The 18,252-nt window shown below is 42.8% G+C and overlaps 2 protein-coding genes and 1 non-coding gene across 7 annotated transcripts in view; 2 read left to right on the forward strand and 1 right to left on the reverse strand.

The window, feature by feature from the left end:
• The first annotated feature begins 3,733 nt into the window (after positions 1-3,733).
• nol11 (nucleolar protein 11) lies at positions 3,734-11,632 on the forward strand. Its single transcript, XM_010889346.5, has 18 exons — positions 3,734-3,922; positions 4,297-4,410; positions 4,526-4,582; positions 4,810-4,958; positions 5,151-5,208; positions 5,995-6,136; positions 6,238-6,447; positions 6,563-6,639; positions 6,767-6,890; positions 7,229-7,323; positions 7,776-7,841; positions 7,964-8,148; positions 8,489-8,614; positions 9,045-9,272; positions 9,572-9,650; positions 10,014-10,106; positions 10,399-10,506; positions 10,648-11,632. Exons 1-18 carry the CDS (start codon positions 3,776-3,778, stop codon positions 10,759-10,761), a joined length of 2,172 nt encoding a protein of 723 aa, XP_010887648.2. The 5' UTR covers positions 3,734-3,775; the 3' UTR covers positions 10,762-11,632.
• A 346-nt stretch (positions 11,633-11,978) lies between these two features.
• On the reverse strand, positions 11,979-12,060 carry trnas-aga. Its single transcript has one exon. It is a non-coding gene; the product is annotated as a tRNA-Ser (tRNA).
• A 1,028-nt stretch (positions 12,061-13,088) lies between these two features.
• LOC105021577 (nucleosome-remodeling factor subunit BPTF) overlaps positions 13,089-18,252 on the forward strand; it is a 42,908-nt gene continuing 37,744 nt past the window's right edge. For 4 of the 5 annotated variants that reach the window (XM_010889349.5, XM_010889347.5, XM_010889348.5 and 1 more), the window contains exons 1-2: positions 13,090-14,034; positions 16,159-16,981. In XM_010889349.5, coding sequence (XP_010887651.3) covers positions 13,515-14,034; positions 16,159-16,981 — 1,343 coding nt within the window. In that variant the 5' untranslated portion in view covers positions 13,090-13,514. Of the gene's footprint in view, positions 14,035-16,158; positions 16,982-18,252 lie in introns of all 5 variants that reach the window. The other variant, XM_010889350.5, reaches the window with a different exon arrangement.

The following is an 18,252-nucleotide window of genomic DNA, read 5'->3' on the forward strand; positions in this document are numbered from 1 at the left end:
CTCAAAGGTAATTTGAATAAAAAAATATCTATTCAGCATGACAAAAGAGTTGACAAGAAAAGCTTTGAGTGAGGAAAAGAAGGGTTCAATTCTGTCTTTACTGGCAGAGGGATACAGTGAGCGTCAGGTTGCTTCCATCCTGAAAGTTTCGAAGATGGCGATTCATAAGAACAAGGTCAAGCAACAGACATTGGGGACAACAAAGTTACAGACTGGCAGAGGGTGAAAACGACTGTCGACTGACCGAGATGACGTCAAATTTGAATGTCAATCAACAACCGTAGGATGACTTTAAGTGACCTAAAAACAAAAAGGCAAACAGCAGCTAGGGTGAAGGGCAAGGCGAGGACGGTTCGAAACAGGCTCCTAGGGGCAGGGCTGAAGTTGTGCAAAGCTAGAAAAAAGCCCTTCGTCAGTTTGAAGCAAAGAAGAGCCAGTCAGAAGTTTGCAAAAGACCATAAGAATTGGACCGTAGAGGAATGGAGTAAGGTCATCTTCTCTGATTAGTCAAATTTTCAGCTCTGGAAGACCTGGAGAGGCCTACAAGCCACAGTGTCTCGCACCCACTGTGAAATTTTGTAGAGGATCGGTGATGATTTGGGGATGCTTTAGCAAGGCTGGAATCGGGCATATTTGCCATTGTGAAGGACGCATGAATCAAGCCAAGTACAAGGTTGTCCTGGAAGAACACCTGCTTCCTTCTGCTCTGACAATGTTCCCCAACTCTGAGAATTGATTTTCCAGCAGAACAATGCCACACAGCCAGGTCAATCAAGGTGTGGATGGAGGACCACCAGCCCAATCTCCAGACCTGAACCCCATTGAAAACATCTGGAATTTGATCAAGACGAAGATGGATGGTCACAAGGCATCATACAAAGCAGAGCTACTTGAATTTATGTGCCAGGAGTGGCATAAAGTCAACAGCAATGTGACAGACTGGTGGAGAGCATGCCAAGACGCATTAAAGCTGTGATTAAAAATCAGGGTTATTCTACCAAATACTGATTTCTGAACTCTTCCTAAGTTAAAACATTAGTATTTTGTTGTTGAAAAATGAATTTGAATTTGTTTTCTTTGCATTATTTGAGGTCTGAAAATAATGCATCTTTATTTGGTTATTTTGACCAGTTGTTGTTTTCTACAAATAAATACTCTAAATGACAATATTTTTATTTGGAATTTGGGAGTAATGTTGTCAGTAGACAAAAAAATTATGTTTTAATTGTAAAACCAGAGAAACTGATAATTTTGCAGGAGTCTCTTAATTTTAACCAGAGGTGTACATATACCATTCAGAACATAATGTTTTTTCCATATATGTTTTATATGTACACTACTGTTCAAAGGTTTGGGGTCACTTAGAAATGTCTTTGCTTTTTTAAAGAAAATCCAATGGCACGCTGTTTGCAAATTCAACTTTATAATTTTAAAATGCTAATTAATCATTAGAAAACCCTTTTGCTATTATGTTAGCGCAGCTGAAAACTGCTGACAAAAGAACCAGTAAAATTGGCCTTGTTTAGATTAGTTGAGTATCTAGAGCATCAGTATTTTTGGGTTCGATTACAGGCTCAAAATATCTAGAGACAGAATGTTCTTCTTGTTCTGAGGAACTAAGTCTATTCCATGCGAGAAATTGCCAAAAAACTGAAGATCCCATACAACACTGTGTACTAGTCCCTTCACAGAACAGCGCAAATTGGTTCTAACAAGAACAGAAAGAGGAGTGGGAGGCCCTGGTGCACAACTGAGCAAGAGGACAAATACATTAGTGTTTTGTTTGAGAAACAGACACCTCACAGGTCCTTAACTGGCATCTTCATTAAATAGTACCCACAAAACACCAGACTCAACATCAACAGTGAAGAGACAACTCCAAGATGTTGTCCTTCTAGGCAGAGTTGCATTGAAATAAACATATATCAGACTGGCCAATAGAAAGAAATTATTAAGATGGGCAAAAGACATTAGACAGAGGAAGATGTGAAAAAAGTGTTTTGGATAGACAAATCTGAATTTGAAGTGTTCAGGTCACAAAGATGAATAATCTTGAAAAGATGCTGGAGGATTGTTTCATGCTATTCTGTCAAGCATGGTGAAGGCAATGTGATGGTATGGGGGTGCTTTGGTGGTGGTAAAGTGGGAGATTTGTACAAGGTAAAAGGGAAGAAGGCTATCAATTTTGCAATGCCATGTGATACCCTGTGGAGACCGTTAAATTAGAGCCAATTTCCTCCTAAACCAAGACATACAAAGCTCCACTAGGAATCTTGAAACAGGAAGGCTATCAGTCCATTTTGTGAAGCCATTCCGGTGGACGATGTTTGGAGTTAATTTACTCTTACAACAAGACTATGACCCAAAGCACAGCTCCAAACTATGCAAGAACTATTTAGAGAAGCAGTCAGCTTGAATTCTGTCTATAATGGAGTGACCAGCACAGACATTGGATATCAACCCTATTGAGCTGTTGTGGGAGCAGCTTGTCTGTATGACACATAAGAAGTATCCTTCAAGCCAATCCAACTTTAGGGATGTGACTTCATGAAGTATGTTGTGAAATTTCTTCAGATTACCTCAACCAATTGACAACAAGAATGTTGAAGGTCTGCAAGGCTATAATTGCATCAAATGAAGGATTCTTTGATGAAAGCAAAGTTTGAAGGACACAAGTATTTCAATTAAGAATCATTATTTTTTAACCTTGTCAATGACAATTATTTCCTATTCAAACTAATTTCATGTTTGTTTTCATGGAAAACAAGGACATTTCAAAGTGATACAAAATATTTTGAATGGTAGTATATAAATAAAAATTGACATCCAAATTACTTAAACACCAAATTACTTAAATGTTATTAGTTATGTAATATTGTAATGGCAAATTATGTTTCTCTGTCAAGAATCAACTGTTGCTTTTAGCACTCCTGGTCTTGTTTAACAAGGTTGGAACTGACAAAAAACATTGCTAGATCAAAATTGACAAATCACAAAGTGTATTTGACTGCTCAATCAAAATCTCTTAACCAATCAAAGAGAGCTTTCGACTCCTCACGATCCTCATCCAGTTACCCATACTTGGGTCATTTGGCTGCTAAATCAAAAACAGAATGTTAGCACAGTGTCTTATAAATCTCAGTCATGTGATGCAGGATTGATTAGGACACCTAGTTGTCAGTTGAACAAGGTCCAATCAAAATATGACATTGGGTCCCAAGGGAGATTTGACAGATTTATTTTTGCTAACTCAGGGATTTGATCTTACTCTCTTTTAGTTTCTGGTCAGATGCTCTAAATCGTTAAGCCAATTAAGCAAATCCCTGTTGAGACAGGAATTTCTAATTACCTGCTTATTGGATATTGAAAGCCAAGGTACACTTTGTTTCACCAGATCTGCTGCTCATTAATGGTTGTCTGAAGAGACTGGTAAAGAGATTATCTAGAGATGGCTTCAGTGGCACTACCCATGCTGGAACATACATTATAATAGCAAATGTACACAGACACTGTATACATTTTGCCATCTCTACAGTATAGATTGGTACAGATAGATCAATCATTCAAATATATTATATAAAGCCCTTTTTACATCAGCAGTTGTCACAAAGTGATTTTGCGGTATATAGAGATCTGCTACATGCATGCAGCAAGTCACATGGGGGCGCTCTCCGTTCTGATTGCAGTTTCCCATGTGTAGACCACAAACTGAGGACTCTATGGTAGTCGTTCTGAAGTCTCGCGAGGTTTGCACTTCCCATTTTCTTCATCCAGCATGGCTACGCTGTATGAGGGATTCACATTGTGCGGACTTTTACAAACTCAAAATGTTTCAGATTCGGCAATTCAGGGAATTGAATTGGATGGTGACAGTGATCATGTTGTAGTTACTGATACGACGAGATCTGTAACATTGTATAAGGTAATGTTGATTAAGAGAACTGTTTTAAATCTTCAGCCAGCTGATGTGATAAGGCACACTCGTGTCCAAGGAGGGTGAGCGGGTCTACCAGACCTGTTTCAAAATACTGTTACTGCAGCTAGCGTAACTAGTTAGCATTGCCGGTAATTGTCATGATTTCTTGTTCAGCAAATGGCGCGGCATATACCGAAAACAAACATTCTTGCTACAGTTCACGTAGATTACATTACAGTTATTAGTTTAATCTGTGTTTTGGTTTTGTTGATTACTAGCTAGCTAACTATTGTAGCTATAGATACTAAGCTAAGCGGATACGCATTTGTCTGAGATTAGTGTGTGTGTTTTTACAACGTCGGAATATTTTGTGTGGACAGGTTTCAGACCAGAAGCCTCTGGGGAACTGGACCGTGAAACAGGGACAGTCTCTTACTTGTCCGGCAGTGTACAACAACCAGACCAAGGAATACGTAGTTGTCTCAGATAAGAGGGTAAGACACCTTACACGATAGCATCTTTTAAACCTTGTAACTTTATTTAACTAGCTATGTAGTCGCCAATATGTTGTTCATGGTCTATTAAATGATTCCAAATTGTTTTCACTAGGTCATCCGGGTTTGGAGAAATGAAGACCTCAATTTAGATAAAGCATTTAAAGCAACTGTAAGTATGAGAGGTCTATTTGAAGATGTCATTTTAGACAGTCAATGCAACTGTAAACCCTCTCAGAGACACAGTAAAATACAACCGCCCTCCCCAACCACACACACACACAATGCGAGGTCTATCTTCAGTACGATGACATGCTCTGCAAATGACACAGCCACTGTATTCATTTTTATCTGTCTTTTAAAGAATGTACCTCTCTATTCTCCCTCTGTCTTCTACAGGTGTCAGCTGATGTGTGGAGGGTCCACTCGGCCCTGGAGGGGGAACCTGTGGTGCTGTTCAATAGAGGCGCTGTCAGACTACTGGACGCCCTCCTCTCCGCCCCCCAACAGACCATTGAGAATGTCCTGTCAGAGGAGGAAATCATAAGGTCAGATAATAGAAGTTTGAATCAGTGACTATAAACATACCATTGGAGTACAGCTCCCTCCATGCTAAATAGAGGTTAAACCGAAAATGCCGTCAGTCAGAACAATTATGTCCATGTTATTTTTAGTTTGGGTACGCAGTTGTTTGTTGTGGTGATATGCATGCAGTTGACTGTCCTCGTGTTATTCTGTAGGTGGAGCACCAACTTCGTGGTTGAGAAACAACACTTTGTCCTCTTCACGACAGAGCAGGTAGACCATCCTTTCATGCTCACAGTATACCAGTACACCACTGAACAGACATCAGCAGTTCTTAATTAAGTGCTGTGTATGTGTTTCCCCTATGATTTATTTTAGCAACGCTGAAGTGTAGTGTAATGCCTGTGTTTGCACCTTTTTCAATGCAAGCATTTCAATACAACCGTTGTGCGTGTTGTGCTGGGAAAAGCAAATGTCTTCATCCACCCTAGGAGAGAGGATCAGGGCCCCTCAGCCCTTGAATCACCTTTTACATTGTTACGTCCAAGTATAGTTGAGAGTGAAGATCTCAGTTTGCTAACTTGTTGTGGAATTTGCTTACAAACTGCGATACTCACAGGGAGTCAAACCAATCAGGTTAGAGTCTGAGACGAATATAGTTGTTGATTTAATGCAACACGTTGCAGCCACTGGTGTATACCCGTGACCACAATTTGCATTGAATCATTGCGATTAAATGTGTTGAGGGCTTTACTTGGTGGTTGTCCTGTAGGCATGTTAGATGTTTTTCCATGGGATAGAGGGAGAAAATCATTTAAATGTCCTGCAATTCCGTACATTTTGCCTTGGAAAAATATCCACCTTGGAGCTATTTCCTAAATCAGTAAACCTTTTATTTTTAGGGCTGGGTGATAGTGCCAAAATATCAGAATGTTTTATTTTACTGTGACAGTAGTCCACTTGCTTTTGTTTTTGAAGAATACAAGCGGCACTGTGACGTGCTGTATTTTTCCGTTCCGTACCACACCTGTGTTTAACACGTCCTGTTGTCCGTCGCAGAAAAAGATGCACTTCCTATATGTGCAGAGGCTGAATCCCAACACTCTCCACAAGTACAGACTGGAGAGGGAAGACTCTGGGGCTCCCCCTTTGAGTGTCTCTGCCTCTCTCTGGGACAAACGCATCAACCTTCTCTATATGTGTGAGTACAGCCTCCTCCTCCCTGCCGATCTCTAAGTACAGAACGGTTTGAAGCGGTACGGCCACGGCTTAACTCCCACTCCCCTCTCCCTAACTGTCCAGACCCCAACGGCTGTGTCTACCAAAGTGCGGTGGCGGTGTGGGGGCAGGCGGCCGCGTTGGAAGATGAGGAGGCTCCGGCCCTGCCGCGTACCCTTCTCCTGAGGCTTCCGGTGGGGGAGGGGGAGCTGGGTGCCGCGTCGGCCGTGGCTCTGGACGAAGCCCACGTGGCGGTGGTGGGTGTGCCCCACCCCTCCGCTGGAACGGGCAAAGGTAAGATATGAGGATAGATCAGTTCCAGACGTAACGGTTTCACCGCTCTCCCCTGTAAGTCGGGGCGGAGAGGCCTTTGTATTGCTGACATCCGTGCTCTCCACCTTGCTTCCAGACTTCCTCTGTGTCTGGAATACTAACTTCCAGACTCTCCAGGCTGGCAAGGAGATGGCAGGGAGAATCTATGGACAGGTAGTTATAATCCAGGATCGGGGGAAGACCGTTCACTTCGCAAGCTTCAATCCAATCACCTCACACTGTGTAAGACCCACTTTACACCTGTGTGATAAATGACGCTTCCCCCTCTCAACCCGTGCAGGTCTGGTGTTACTCTGGGAAGCTGTTAGTTCCTCATGGGAAAGCCCTCTCCGTCATACCGTACGACTGTCAGAAGTCTTCCCTGGCCTCTGCTCTGGGGAAGCTTTGGAAATGTGGGAAGGAAGGTAGGCCAGTTGTTCATTTAAGTCAGAGTGGCTTTAGCCGTCCTTGATGGGGACTTAATTCGTCGGAAATTGCTCTCTTTTCCCGATTTTGTTTGCTACTTATAACACAGGCCTCGGGGAAAAGTTGGTAGGAAATCAGATGTCATTTTGGATACGCCCCCAGTTTAAAAACCAACTTTTCAATTGGGCTTTTCGGAGGACAGCTATAACCCACATTTCATTGAGTCTTTTTCTCTTGTCTGCTGTGTTGTGAAATCTTGAAACTCTGACCAAATAGCACCCACTTAGCGAGTGGGTCAGAGTGGTCCAATGAACGTTGTTTTCTTTGTCTGCTCCAGAGCCCAGGTCGTCCGTGGCCGTGCCCTCTTGGAACAGCTTACTGTATGAGGAGCAGCCGCAGGGACCTGCCAGGGCAGTGGAGACCAGGAGGAGCGTAAGTTGGCCTGACTACCCATATCTATTTCCAGTTCGATTAGTTGACTAACTGTGTTAGGTGTGCCAATTTATGCTTTAGACAAAAATCTTATGATTCGCGATATGAGGTTTTGGGAACCCTGACGGTTTTTAGCTAAAGAAACATTTTACTTGTTGAGGTTTTATTTGCTTTGAAGGAACATTAATTTTGATTCGAGTTGCCACAGACATTGTCGAGTAAGAAATGAATATGAGCCAAAAATCAAGTTATCATGTGAAGTCGTGTTGAATACACTTATACGCAATATGAAAATACAGACTTTTGCTGGTGCTCCGAGACCTGTCTTCTGCTACCAACATTTTAGAATGGTGTTTCTTTGAAAAGGAATTGACCCCAAGCGCCCTGCTACTTAGATGCCCTATATGGACTGATGCTAATGTCACCTCTTCTGATTGGCTTTCTCATTGCAGAAGCTGAGTCGGAAGAGCCAGTCGGTACTCGCCCTCACGGTGGATCAGGTTCTGGAGCTCATCAAGGTACTTTTCTTTGTTGATATGTACAGTATCTACAGAAGCCATTTTGTACTTCAGGGTTATTCAACTGTGGTCTTGTCATGGAGGGCTTAACCACCTCTGGCTTTCATTCTCTCCATCTGCAGACTGGTCCTGTTGAGGAAGTCCAGAGGGAGGTGGAGGCCCTGGTCTCCAGAGGTGATGCCCAGGACCTCCAGACCTCGGTGGGCCAGCTGGCCTGTCAGCTGGTTGGTCGGAGCCAGGCTGAGTCGGCCTTCTACACCCCTGGCGCTCTGGCACAGCTGGTACACACACAGTACCTTTGCCACAGGTAATGGGTTGAGTTAGGGTGGCATCGGGTTGACCGCGAATGGAACTGTCTGTTATTTGGAATAGCGAGGTTTGCCATGTGAAAGGCACTGATGGACATCGGAGCTTTAGGATCTGTTCTGTGTTCATTCCATAGACCTTTAATAGAGGCCCAAAAGCCTTGTCATGTAGTGCACTGTAGATGCCCAGATCCTTCGTTAAGACCTGGTTAGTCACGTTGAACCGGGTCATTGGGAAGGACGAGATAGTTATTTACAAGAAGAAAGTTGACCACTTTGTTGAGTGCTGAGTGTTTGACGTGTGCTCTCTGCGATCTCTTCTAACTCGGGTTCGTTCTGCAGTGTGTGTCCCGACCTCCTACTGCTGGCCCTAGAGCACAAGGACTACTTCCTGTGTCAGCTGTGCCTGCAGCTCTTCCCAGACATCCCAGAAGTGGTCACATGTGCCTGCCTTAGGGCCTTCATCAGGTTAGTCCACCTGCTCTGTGTACAGGACGCTGTATGTAAGTGTAGCAAAGTGGCCAGGGAGAAGATGGATAACGTCTTTTTTGTCCGGCTTGTTGTGCTATTCTATTGTTTGGTGTTTTCTGCTTGTAATTTAGTTGCTGTGTACAGCAGTGAATTTTCTCGCAACCACATTGTAAACCATGGGGCCTCTTTCTGGGTGTGTATTGCTTTTAGATGTTGTTTAATTTGGAGTGCTGTATTCCTGGCACTTCCAGGACTTATTTCAAACATTGTTTATTGTAACTTTGTGTGAATGTGTAATATCCTGCCTATGTAATGATTTCTATAATGGCTGCTTTGCATGTTTGTTCAGCCGAAGCCACTTAGAAAAGCAAGCGAGTGCTCTACCAGCTAAGCCCACTGGAACATCATGTCTCCCTTCATCCCCCAGTGTCCTGGACGGCGACGTGGAGATGGTCAGCCTGGAGCCAGACAGCGTGTCCTTCATGGAGGGTCTGGTGGCGGCGGGCGCTAGGGGGGGCCAGCAGAACGGCTTCAGCCCTGCCCTGTATGATGAGGACAGCTGCGACGCCCACCACCAGCCCAGACTGCACCAGGACAAGACCCCCGCGGTCCAGCTGGAGGCCTGCCCCGTGGGCCTACACAAAGCTGTGCTCCTGTATCCTTCTGGACGAGCCTAAATCGGACGTTTTGACGAAGTGCACACAATGCAATGCAGGACTGTTGTCCTCAAAACGGGTTAAACTATTTATTTAGCCACTTGAAGCTCCTGAACTTGCTATGGAGTTGTGATGGTTGTAAGACTGTTAAAACCATTGGTACAAATATAATAGCGTTCAGCTCTAGATTTCAGTGATGTCACACTCTAAAAGCAAATTTGTTAGTATGTCGATAATGTTCTGACGCTCGTCTATCTCTGAACGGTCTTGGTGTTTTGACTTAACCGTGCTGCTGCAGAAATGAGGTGCTGCAGACGCCATACAGTGACAGCTTGCTGCTCCCCCACCTGAAGGACCTCAACTCCCAGCAGGTCATAGTGAGTATCTTCCCCTGTCTCCACTTTAACTAGTCGTGGGCAGAATTATTGGCACCCTAAAAAAAATTATTTATTTTGTTATTTTGGCCAAATATAGATTTTTATGGTGTCAATAGTTTTGTTTTAAAGGATACATTAGGTTCTGAGTCAAAAGCAAAGATTATGTTGTATTTACAGTGAAATTATTGTGGAAACTAAAAACTTTTTTAGAATTGAATGTGCAGTTTGTAGTTATTTAAATAAAGTGCAAGGGTACCAACTAATTGAATAATGATAACCCCAATAACCTATAAGATTTACTAGCAGATTGAGGCTTTGAGGATGTTTTGAAAGACTGATCTGCATTCTATCCTCTTCCTCTAGCTCTTTCTTCAGTACCTACAGTTCCTTTATTTGAAATATTCCCAAGATGCTTACACACAAATGCCCGGTTTGAGATCACCAACAATGACACAGGTTTGTAAATTAAAGCATCCTTTGTTTTAATACAAAATAAAAACAATGTGAAAGGTTGTGTAACATTGGTAGGTTATACCAAATGTGTGTTTAGTCTACACTATATAGGTGTATTTTCTGAGGTGACTAATCTAAAATTTGGAATAAAATATGGATTTAATATAATGAAATTCCCTTATTCCCCTATTCTGTTAATTGGTAAAATATTGAAGCAATATTTTTAAACTAATTTTCTCAGATACAAACTACTGTTTTTAAAATAACTATAGTATCGTAATTGTTTGTTTTCTAGATCATTGATTGGGTATGCTTAGTTTTGGATGCTCATTTTATGGTCCTGGTCATGGCTCCAGATGCTAAAGGATTGCTAAAAAATCTCCATTTCTTTGTCAAATCCCAGGTAAGTTTTTTTTCCCCTTTGGTCCTCAGGGCAAATCTTTTGGGGGGGGATTTTGTCACGCCTACCTGGTAGGCGTAGACTACCTTCTGGAAACTACCATGACTTAAACATTTAACATCTTTCCCAATCAAACCTCCCCAGGTGAGACTTTTCTCTGAACTAGGGAAGATCGAGGACAGTTTTAAAGAGCTCCACAGAATGAAACCATCAAAAGACATCGGCCAGTACTCAATCGAAGTCATTGAGCTATTTTAGACTATATGTACAGTTTCTTTTTAATAAAACTGCCCATTGACCACCCTATGTAGCTGTCCTTTAAATGTTTCCTGCTTTGTATTTGTTTTCCTCCAAAATGTAAACCGCTGTGTCATACCTTACTACGGTTTATACCTAGTCTGGTCCCAGATCAGCACCTGCTTTCTGGTCAACAATGACCATGCAGATATCTGATCTAAATTTGAGACTGTTTGCTACAGCAGTTAAGTAGTCCTGCAGTAACCTGTTTTACTAAGTGAATTCTAACTAATGGATAGGAATGGTTGTAGGGGTTTTACACTTAACGTTGGGGAAAATCTAGTTGGAAATATCTGTGGAAAGGTACATACTGCAGAAACATCTGGAACATCAAAAATTATTTTAAATGTCCTGTAAAAGAAGTTAAGATCGAATGAGGATTCTACCTCTAGAAGTAGGGTGTACAAGAATAGGGCTCTGGGATCAGTTATGGATTTCCATTTGTGTGAATGCGATGTCACTCCGGTTCAGGATTTGCTGTGACCTTGGTCCCCATAACCAGTTTGTTTGTGGTGGTGTAAACTGATAAAATGTATTGTAATATTTGCCAATCTGAATTATGCAAAGTATATTGTCCTGTGATATTGCAACATGGCATAGAAATGTGTAACATATTTGATAAAGTATGCTGACATGTAAATGTGGAGATGCGGTTAAACTTTGGTTGTCAATCTTGAAGTTGATTTAATGTTTTTAAATTGTCTGAAAGGCTATAAATTGAAACATTGAAGTTTTACATGTTTTCTAACTTAGCTTTTTGTGATGAATTCAAACAAAGTGATTTCTGATTCACTCTACTGTTTTTCTTATTAAAAATACCCAATATGCAGTGTCCCATGTCTTAATCACATGAGTTGTATGGTTGTTCAGTCCTATATACAACATAAGTTTTGAGGTCCATGGGTAACACATTTCTTTTTACCTTGGTTATGATGTATAAACTGAGCCGAACTAACTAGCGAATACATTTTATATTAACAAGAGAAATATATTTGAACACTTGGAGGTGCTGTTCTTCATAGTTTTTTTTATTGTTTTGTAAGATGTTCTGAAATATTAAGACATTCCTTGCATTGAAGCAGATGGAAATGTTACATGTGACTCCTTTGTTTAACTAAATGGAGTTTGGGCAATACCTGTCAACTACCTTGGAAGGGCACAAAAAAAAAAAAACGAACCGTTGTCGGCAGGATTCGAACCTGCGCGGGAAGATCCCAATGGATTTCTAGTCCATCGCCTTAACCACTCGGCCACGACAACTCCTTCTATAGTTGTTGATGCTGCTAATCTTAAACCATACCAATCGGACAGATCACTGACAATGTAGTGTTTTTATTTTATTTATTAAATAACCATGAGTATCGATTGTGTTTGCTGTTTTTAAATGTTATATAGAAAATGTATGACGACTGCCGCGATTTCATTACTTCGATTAGAAAAGTTTTAGCAAACGTTTGCTAAAGACTTGTTTTGAGATACATTTTACCACAAGCCTTTACCTAGTCGAAACATATTTGGGTGCATAGAGATATTAGAATTAGGTTATATCAAGACATTAGCAAAATGTGAAATTAAAAGATGCTGCAATAAAGAAAATAAGTAAACAATGAAACCAACTGATACATTAGGTAAGTTGTCACCATGCTGCAGTGACGGAACTGGCAAGGATTTGTGCTTATAACTTACTGTAGCGGACGGCTACATCAACATAAACTGTCATGGAAATATAACATCAATTAAGTTAAGACTTACTCTTTGAAATTAAAAACAGGTTGGATTCATTTTATGTTTTATTTTCATTATCTCGCTCATAAATAGTATGTGTGGGCGTACAAAGTGTTATACCGGATTTTCTTTTATAAATCACACCAGGTATCGGTAGGAATAAAACGCATTATCATCTTCATTTTTTACAAATTCAATCACTGACTTAAGTAAGTAAGTGATCTTACACTTGATTGTATGGTTGTCCAACCATCTTAAGATCAGTGCAAACTGTAGCTCTGGATAAGAGTGTTACTGTAATTTAAATGCCTTTACGGCTACAGTACGAGTAATAATATAGTGATTATGTAGCAACACTACATATTAAGTCTTTTTTATTATTATTAACTCCAAATTATAAACGATAAATAAACAGCAACATTATTTATAGTAGCCAAATTGTGAAAAAATGGCTAAAAAATAAATGCATTTGCTAACTTACTCCGAACTGTCTTAAAACAATTTGGTTTCATTATTTCTCTTGCATGAGACTAACTACGTAGCTGTGCTTGCTTGTCTTCTCGCAAAAACGAAGACGACGTCCTGCATGCGCCTTTACAACGCTGTTACACTGTTATAAATCGACATTTTGGCATGACAAGCGAACGTAAATAAACAACCGTGGGACATCACGTTTGCAATGATAACACATTTTAGGAACTAAACATGGCAAATGCATCTATTGTAGAATAGTAGTCACGTGACCTCCATACAGGGCCTGCTGTTCAGTGGAGGGAGAGATGCGAAGAAAAATGGCGACTGCAGGCGACCCAAAGCGGGACGCCGGCCATTCAGTTTGAGCTTTCTACCTTAAATTGAGTCCGTGGCTTGGTGGGACAAATTGGGGCTATCGCAACATTGATTAAGGTTTCCGAGGGTATTCGTTTTTTTAGGTTTGCGTGGGTTACTCGCGCGCTAAAATTGAAGTTGAAAATAATACAACTGCTACAATGAGGGGTAGAAGAGGAAGGCCGCCCAAACAGGCAGCGGAGATTCAAGAGGTTTCCCCCGGGCCAGTTCGCGGTTCAAGAGGTAGAGGGAGAGGTAGCCGTGGAAGAGGAAGGGGCCGAGGACGTGGCCGCGGACGAAGTTCGATGCTAGATACCGGCGATACAGAAACTCAACGTAGAGAAAACTACCATTCGTCCAGGGGTCGGAGGAAAGTTGGAGCTACGACGACATCGCGGGGCAAAAGCAGAGGAAGAGGCAGGGGTTCGAGAGGTGGTCGCGGCAGCAGGGGGAGACGGCCACCGTGCAAGGTGGTATACGATGACAATAGCGATGAGGAAGAGGATAATATTAGTTTGAGGTCCGAGGAGGACGAACTTTTACACGAGAATCCCTCCTCAGACTACGAAGAGGCCGTGGACAACGAGTCCGATTTTCTCGAAGAATTACCAGATGAGGATGATGCTAGCTACTGTACAGAGAGCAGCTTTCGAAGCCATAGCACGCACGGCAGCACTCCAGGTACGTCAACTTGCAAAAGCACACTTGGGCTAAACAATGTGAAGAACATTTCCAAATACACCTGCAAACCACTATAGTTTTCATTTAGCCCATTTGAGAAGCAAGCTGCATTGTTCAAAATGGAGTTTCCCCTCAGAAACAGGCCTTTGTTTACGGAGCTTCGGCGATCGCTTTCTATCTCCTGCACTGTGCACACTACTGTCGCCTAATATGTTTTCTGTTACGAAAACCTTCAACTTCATGCAAATTCATTACCAAGAACACGTATTTAAAAATGGAGATTTATTGCAAAAGTATTTAAGTTGCACCGTTGCATGACTGCATTATTGTGCATGCAATATTATTTTTCGAGTATTTACTTTCTGATACATTTAGCTTTAACTTTCCATTCATTCATTTTGTTAAAGTAATTTTTTTTTTAATGTGCCAAGAAACCGTCCCTAACATTAAAGTATATCGTAAGTTGTGTGTTTTTTCCCAATACATTGTTTTCGAGAATCGGTATTTGTATTTTATCGCGTTCACTTGCGTGGATATATAGTGTTATACAATTAGTAGTTTGTAAACAATAAATTGACCCTAATCAGAAGCGGTTTAATTAAAAAGTAACTTCCAAATGTCAAGTGTTTCGCAGAATATTCCGTGAGGTATGTAATCGAATCATCTGACAGGACTTCGCTCGACCCTTTGTTTTGAAAAGAGGCGCTCAATTTCACCTGTTGCAGCCTTACTCATTATAATATTACGTACTAAGTTGTACCGTAACCATAGCGATGCCTTTCATCAGTAAACGTGCGAGACCGAGGGCAACCTCATTTGAAATAATTATTGAACCGGTTTGCAAATAAATAGTTCTTTCAAACATTAGTGACAGGGGCGTTTATGTAAAATATGTTGTAATTAATTTAGACTCCGTTTCAACCAGGAGTAAGCGTGACATTTGTTTACAGTTTTCAACATTTTCTGATCTCATGTGGTGACTAAAATGTTAGATTATCAATCGACCAGCTTTTTATGCAAACTTTCCGCCCTCGAATGTGTATGGTTCCACAGTGAAATGTACAATAATGTTTCCATGAACTTATTAATACGTATGTGGTAATTCTCCTGATGTCTGTAGGCAAAGGGAGTTCCTTACCTGGCCCACATGCCATAAAGCACATAAATATAATGCCTAGACCACATATTAGTTGAATCATACCTTTCCATTGCAGCCTAGTGTCCTGCCATAAGTGGTTCAGGAAGATTGCACAAATAAACTACTCCCACAAATAGACCTGCTTGCCATGTGAATATGGCTGCGTTATGCTCAGAGGGGTTTATGTGCCTTTCATGTGACCTATCAACACACGCAAACATGCACTTTGCATGAAGCTGGCTGGAACAAAGACAGTTTCTTTTTGTGGATGCAGATTGTGAGACGTGCTTGTTTGTCTTTTTAAGTACTGACATTACAGGCTGTGGATCAAGGCAGTCAAATTCAGACTCTAAAACTGATTAGGACTCTTATTGGTAAAGATAATCCCTGCATTTTAGATCATTTGTAAGGTTATAGGGATTGGAGGACCTGATCGTAGAGTAGCACTGGTGCTCTTGGCCACGATAGAGTGATTGAGGAAATGCCAAATTCTCCCATGCACAGCGAATGCTTAAGTACCAGGTGCTAGGTTGGCAAATTTAAATATCAACGTCCTTCCAAAATCAGTACGACTCCCAAAAGCACACATTTGGTGTCATTAAAGACTTTCAGAAATTATATCCATGGTATTTATGGTAAGGTGATCAATTCCAATGGCTTATTACTAATAATCTTTAGTGCAAAGCTGATACACCTGAAGTAAGCAGTGCACACAGTCATTATGGTCTTGTCACTAATCAGTAACAACATAGTTACACACTAATACATTGAATAAGCCTTCATGCATGATATATATCGACACCATGTGGACTGCTTTGGCCAAATCAACTCTCTCACTGTTTCTTTACTATGTAACAAGTCCATCACGCACTGTTGAACCCTCTTTATACCCTGATGTCATTTAATGTCTCCTGACTGATTTAATTCATTGCATAATTTCAATTTCTTCTTTGTCTTTCTCTCCGTCCTGCTTGCACTTCTCGCAGGGCGAAGGGGGAGGCGACCTCACCGGCCCCGCTCACCCATCTTCGAGAACAAGGAGGTGCCACCCCTGGACCTGCCCAAGTCGTCCGAGGACCTCCTGGTGCCGGCCAATCAGCTCCTCAACATCTCGGCCGTCTACGAGGTGCTGCGCAACTTTGGCTCTGTGCTGCGCCTCTCGCCATTCCGCTTCGAGGACTTCTGCGCGGCGCTGGCCGGGCAGGAGCAGTGCACCCTGCTGGCTGAGACCCACATCGCCCTGCTCAAGGCCATCCTGCGCGAGGAGGACACGTCCAACACCACCTTCGGCCCGGCCGATCTCAAGGACAGCGTCAACTCCACGCTCTACTTCATTGATGGCATGACGTGGCCGGAGGTGGTGCGCGCCTACTGTGAGAGCGACCGGGAGTACCACCATGTGCTGCCTTTACAGGAGGGCGAGGAGTACCCGTATGAGCCCCTTGAGAGCAAAATCAAGGTCCTTCAGTTCCTCGTGGACCAGTTCCTGACCACCAACCTGGCCAGGGAGGAGCTGATGTCGGAGGGCGCGGTTGCCTACGACGACCACTGCCGGGTGTGCCACCGGCTTGGCGACCTCCTCTGCTGCGAGACGTGCTCGGCTGTCTACCACCTGGAGTGCGTCAAGCCGCCGCTGGTGGAGGTGCCCGAGGACGAGTGGCAGTGCGAGGTGTGCGCCGCCCACAAGGTGCCCGGGGTGGCGGACTGCGTGACGGAGGTGCAGAAGAGCCGGCCGTACATCCGCCAGCTGCCTATCGGCTACGACCGCCACCGCCGCAAGTACTGGTTCCTGGACCGCCGCATTGTCGTGTGAGTAGCCGGACGTCGACCGCATCGAAACGGCCGCTCCAGGCGGACGAGTATCAGAGGTAGTAAGCTTCGTCCAGGCGGACGAGTGTCAGAGGTAGTAAGCTTCGTCCAGGCGGACGAGTGTCAGAGGTAGTAAGCTTCGTCCAGGCGGTGGTAGGCAATGTCGGCCAGGGTTCCGATGTCTAGCCGCTATAGTGGGCAGGGCGCATGCATACTCAGTATGGTCCTCCGTATGTATGCATACTCAGTATGGTCCTCCGTATGTATGCATACTCAGTATGGTCCTCCGTATGTATGCATACTCAGTATGGTCCTCCGTATGTATGCATACTCAGTATGGTCCTCCGTATGTATGCATACTCAGTATGGTCCTCCGTATGTATGCATACTCAGTATGGTCCTCCGTATGTATGCATACTCAGTATGGTCCTCCGTATGTATGCATACTCAGTATGGTCCTTCGTATGTATGCATACTCAGTATGGTCCTCCGTATGTATGCATATGCAGTATGGTCCTCCGTATGTATGCATACTCAGTATGGTCCTCCGTATGTATGCATACGCAGTATGGTCCTCCGTATGTATGCATACGCAGTATGGTCCTCCGTATGTATGCATACGCAGTATGGTCCTCCGTATGTATGCATACGCAGTATGGTCCTCCGTATGTATGCATACGCAGTATGGTCCTCCGTATGTATGCATACGCAGTATGGTCCTCCGTATGTATGCATACGCAGTATGGTCCTCCGTATGTATGCATACTCAGTATGGTCCTCCGTATGTATGCATACTCAGTATGGTCCTCCGTATGTATGCATACTCAGTATGGTCCTCCGTATGTATGCATACTCAGTATGGTCCTCCGTATGTATGCATACTCAGTATGGATACACTCTGTTCTGAGCGCTCATGTTTTGGCTGGGAAAAGGAGGATGTGCCCTGATTCTGGGAGCTGCACCCTGGGAGTTACTTGGAAAAGAAACAGCCGGAATCACAAATTGGGTGTCAGAAAATAGAAATCTATATTGCACCCTGTTTGCCAGGTAGTATAGAGTATTTGGGGCGATAGAGTTAATCACATTGTTTTGTGAATAGGGTGTCATTTGGGACACAATGTGTTGTATTGTAAGGTCTTTTGTAATATATAACACAATAGGTTCATATTACTTGAGACATGTTCACTTTACACTCTGCGTTATGTTGGGCTGACCCATTTGTATATTAATGATTGCATGTTAGCTTGCTATTTAACACTAGTCGCAGATGG

The sequence above is a fragment of the Esox lucius genome, chromosome 9 (assembly GCF_011004845.1).
Source record: "Esox lucius isolate fEsoLuc1 chromosome 9, fEsoLuc1.pri, whole genome shotgun sequence".
Taxonomy (NCBI): Eukaryota; Metazoa; Chordata; class Actinopteri; order Esociformes; family Esocidae; genus Esox; species Esox lucius.

What these genes read in the sequence shown, in the direction of transcription:
- nol11 (XM_010889346.5), top strand. Translation starts at nt 3,776, where the DNA reads ATGGCTACGCTGTATGAGGGATTCACATTGTGCGGACTTTTACAAACT. An exon ending in AGGTTCTGGAGCTCATCAAG is followed by an intron (nt 7,842 to 7,963) that starts GTACTTTTCTTT and finishes CTCCATCTGCAG; the next exon opens with ACTGGTCCTGTTGAGGAAGT. An exon ending in GATCACCAACAATGACACAG is followed by an intron (nt 10,107 to 10,398) that starts GTTTGTAAATTA and finishes TTTGTTTTCTAG; the next exon opens with ATCATTGATTGGGTATGCTT.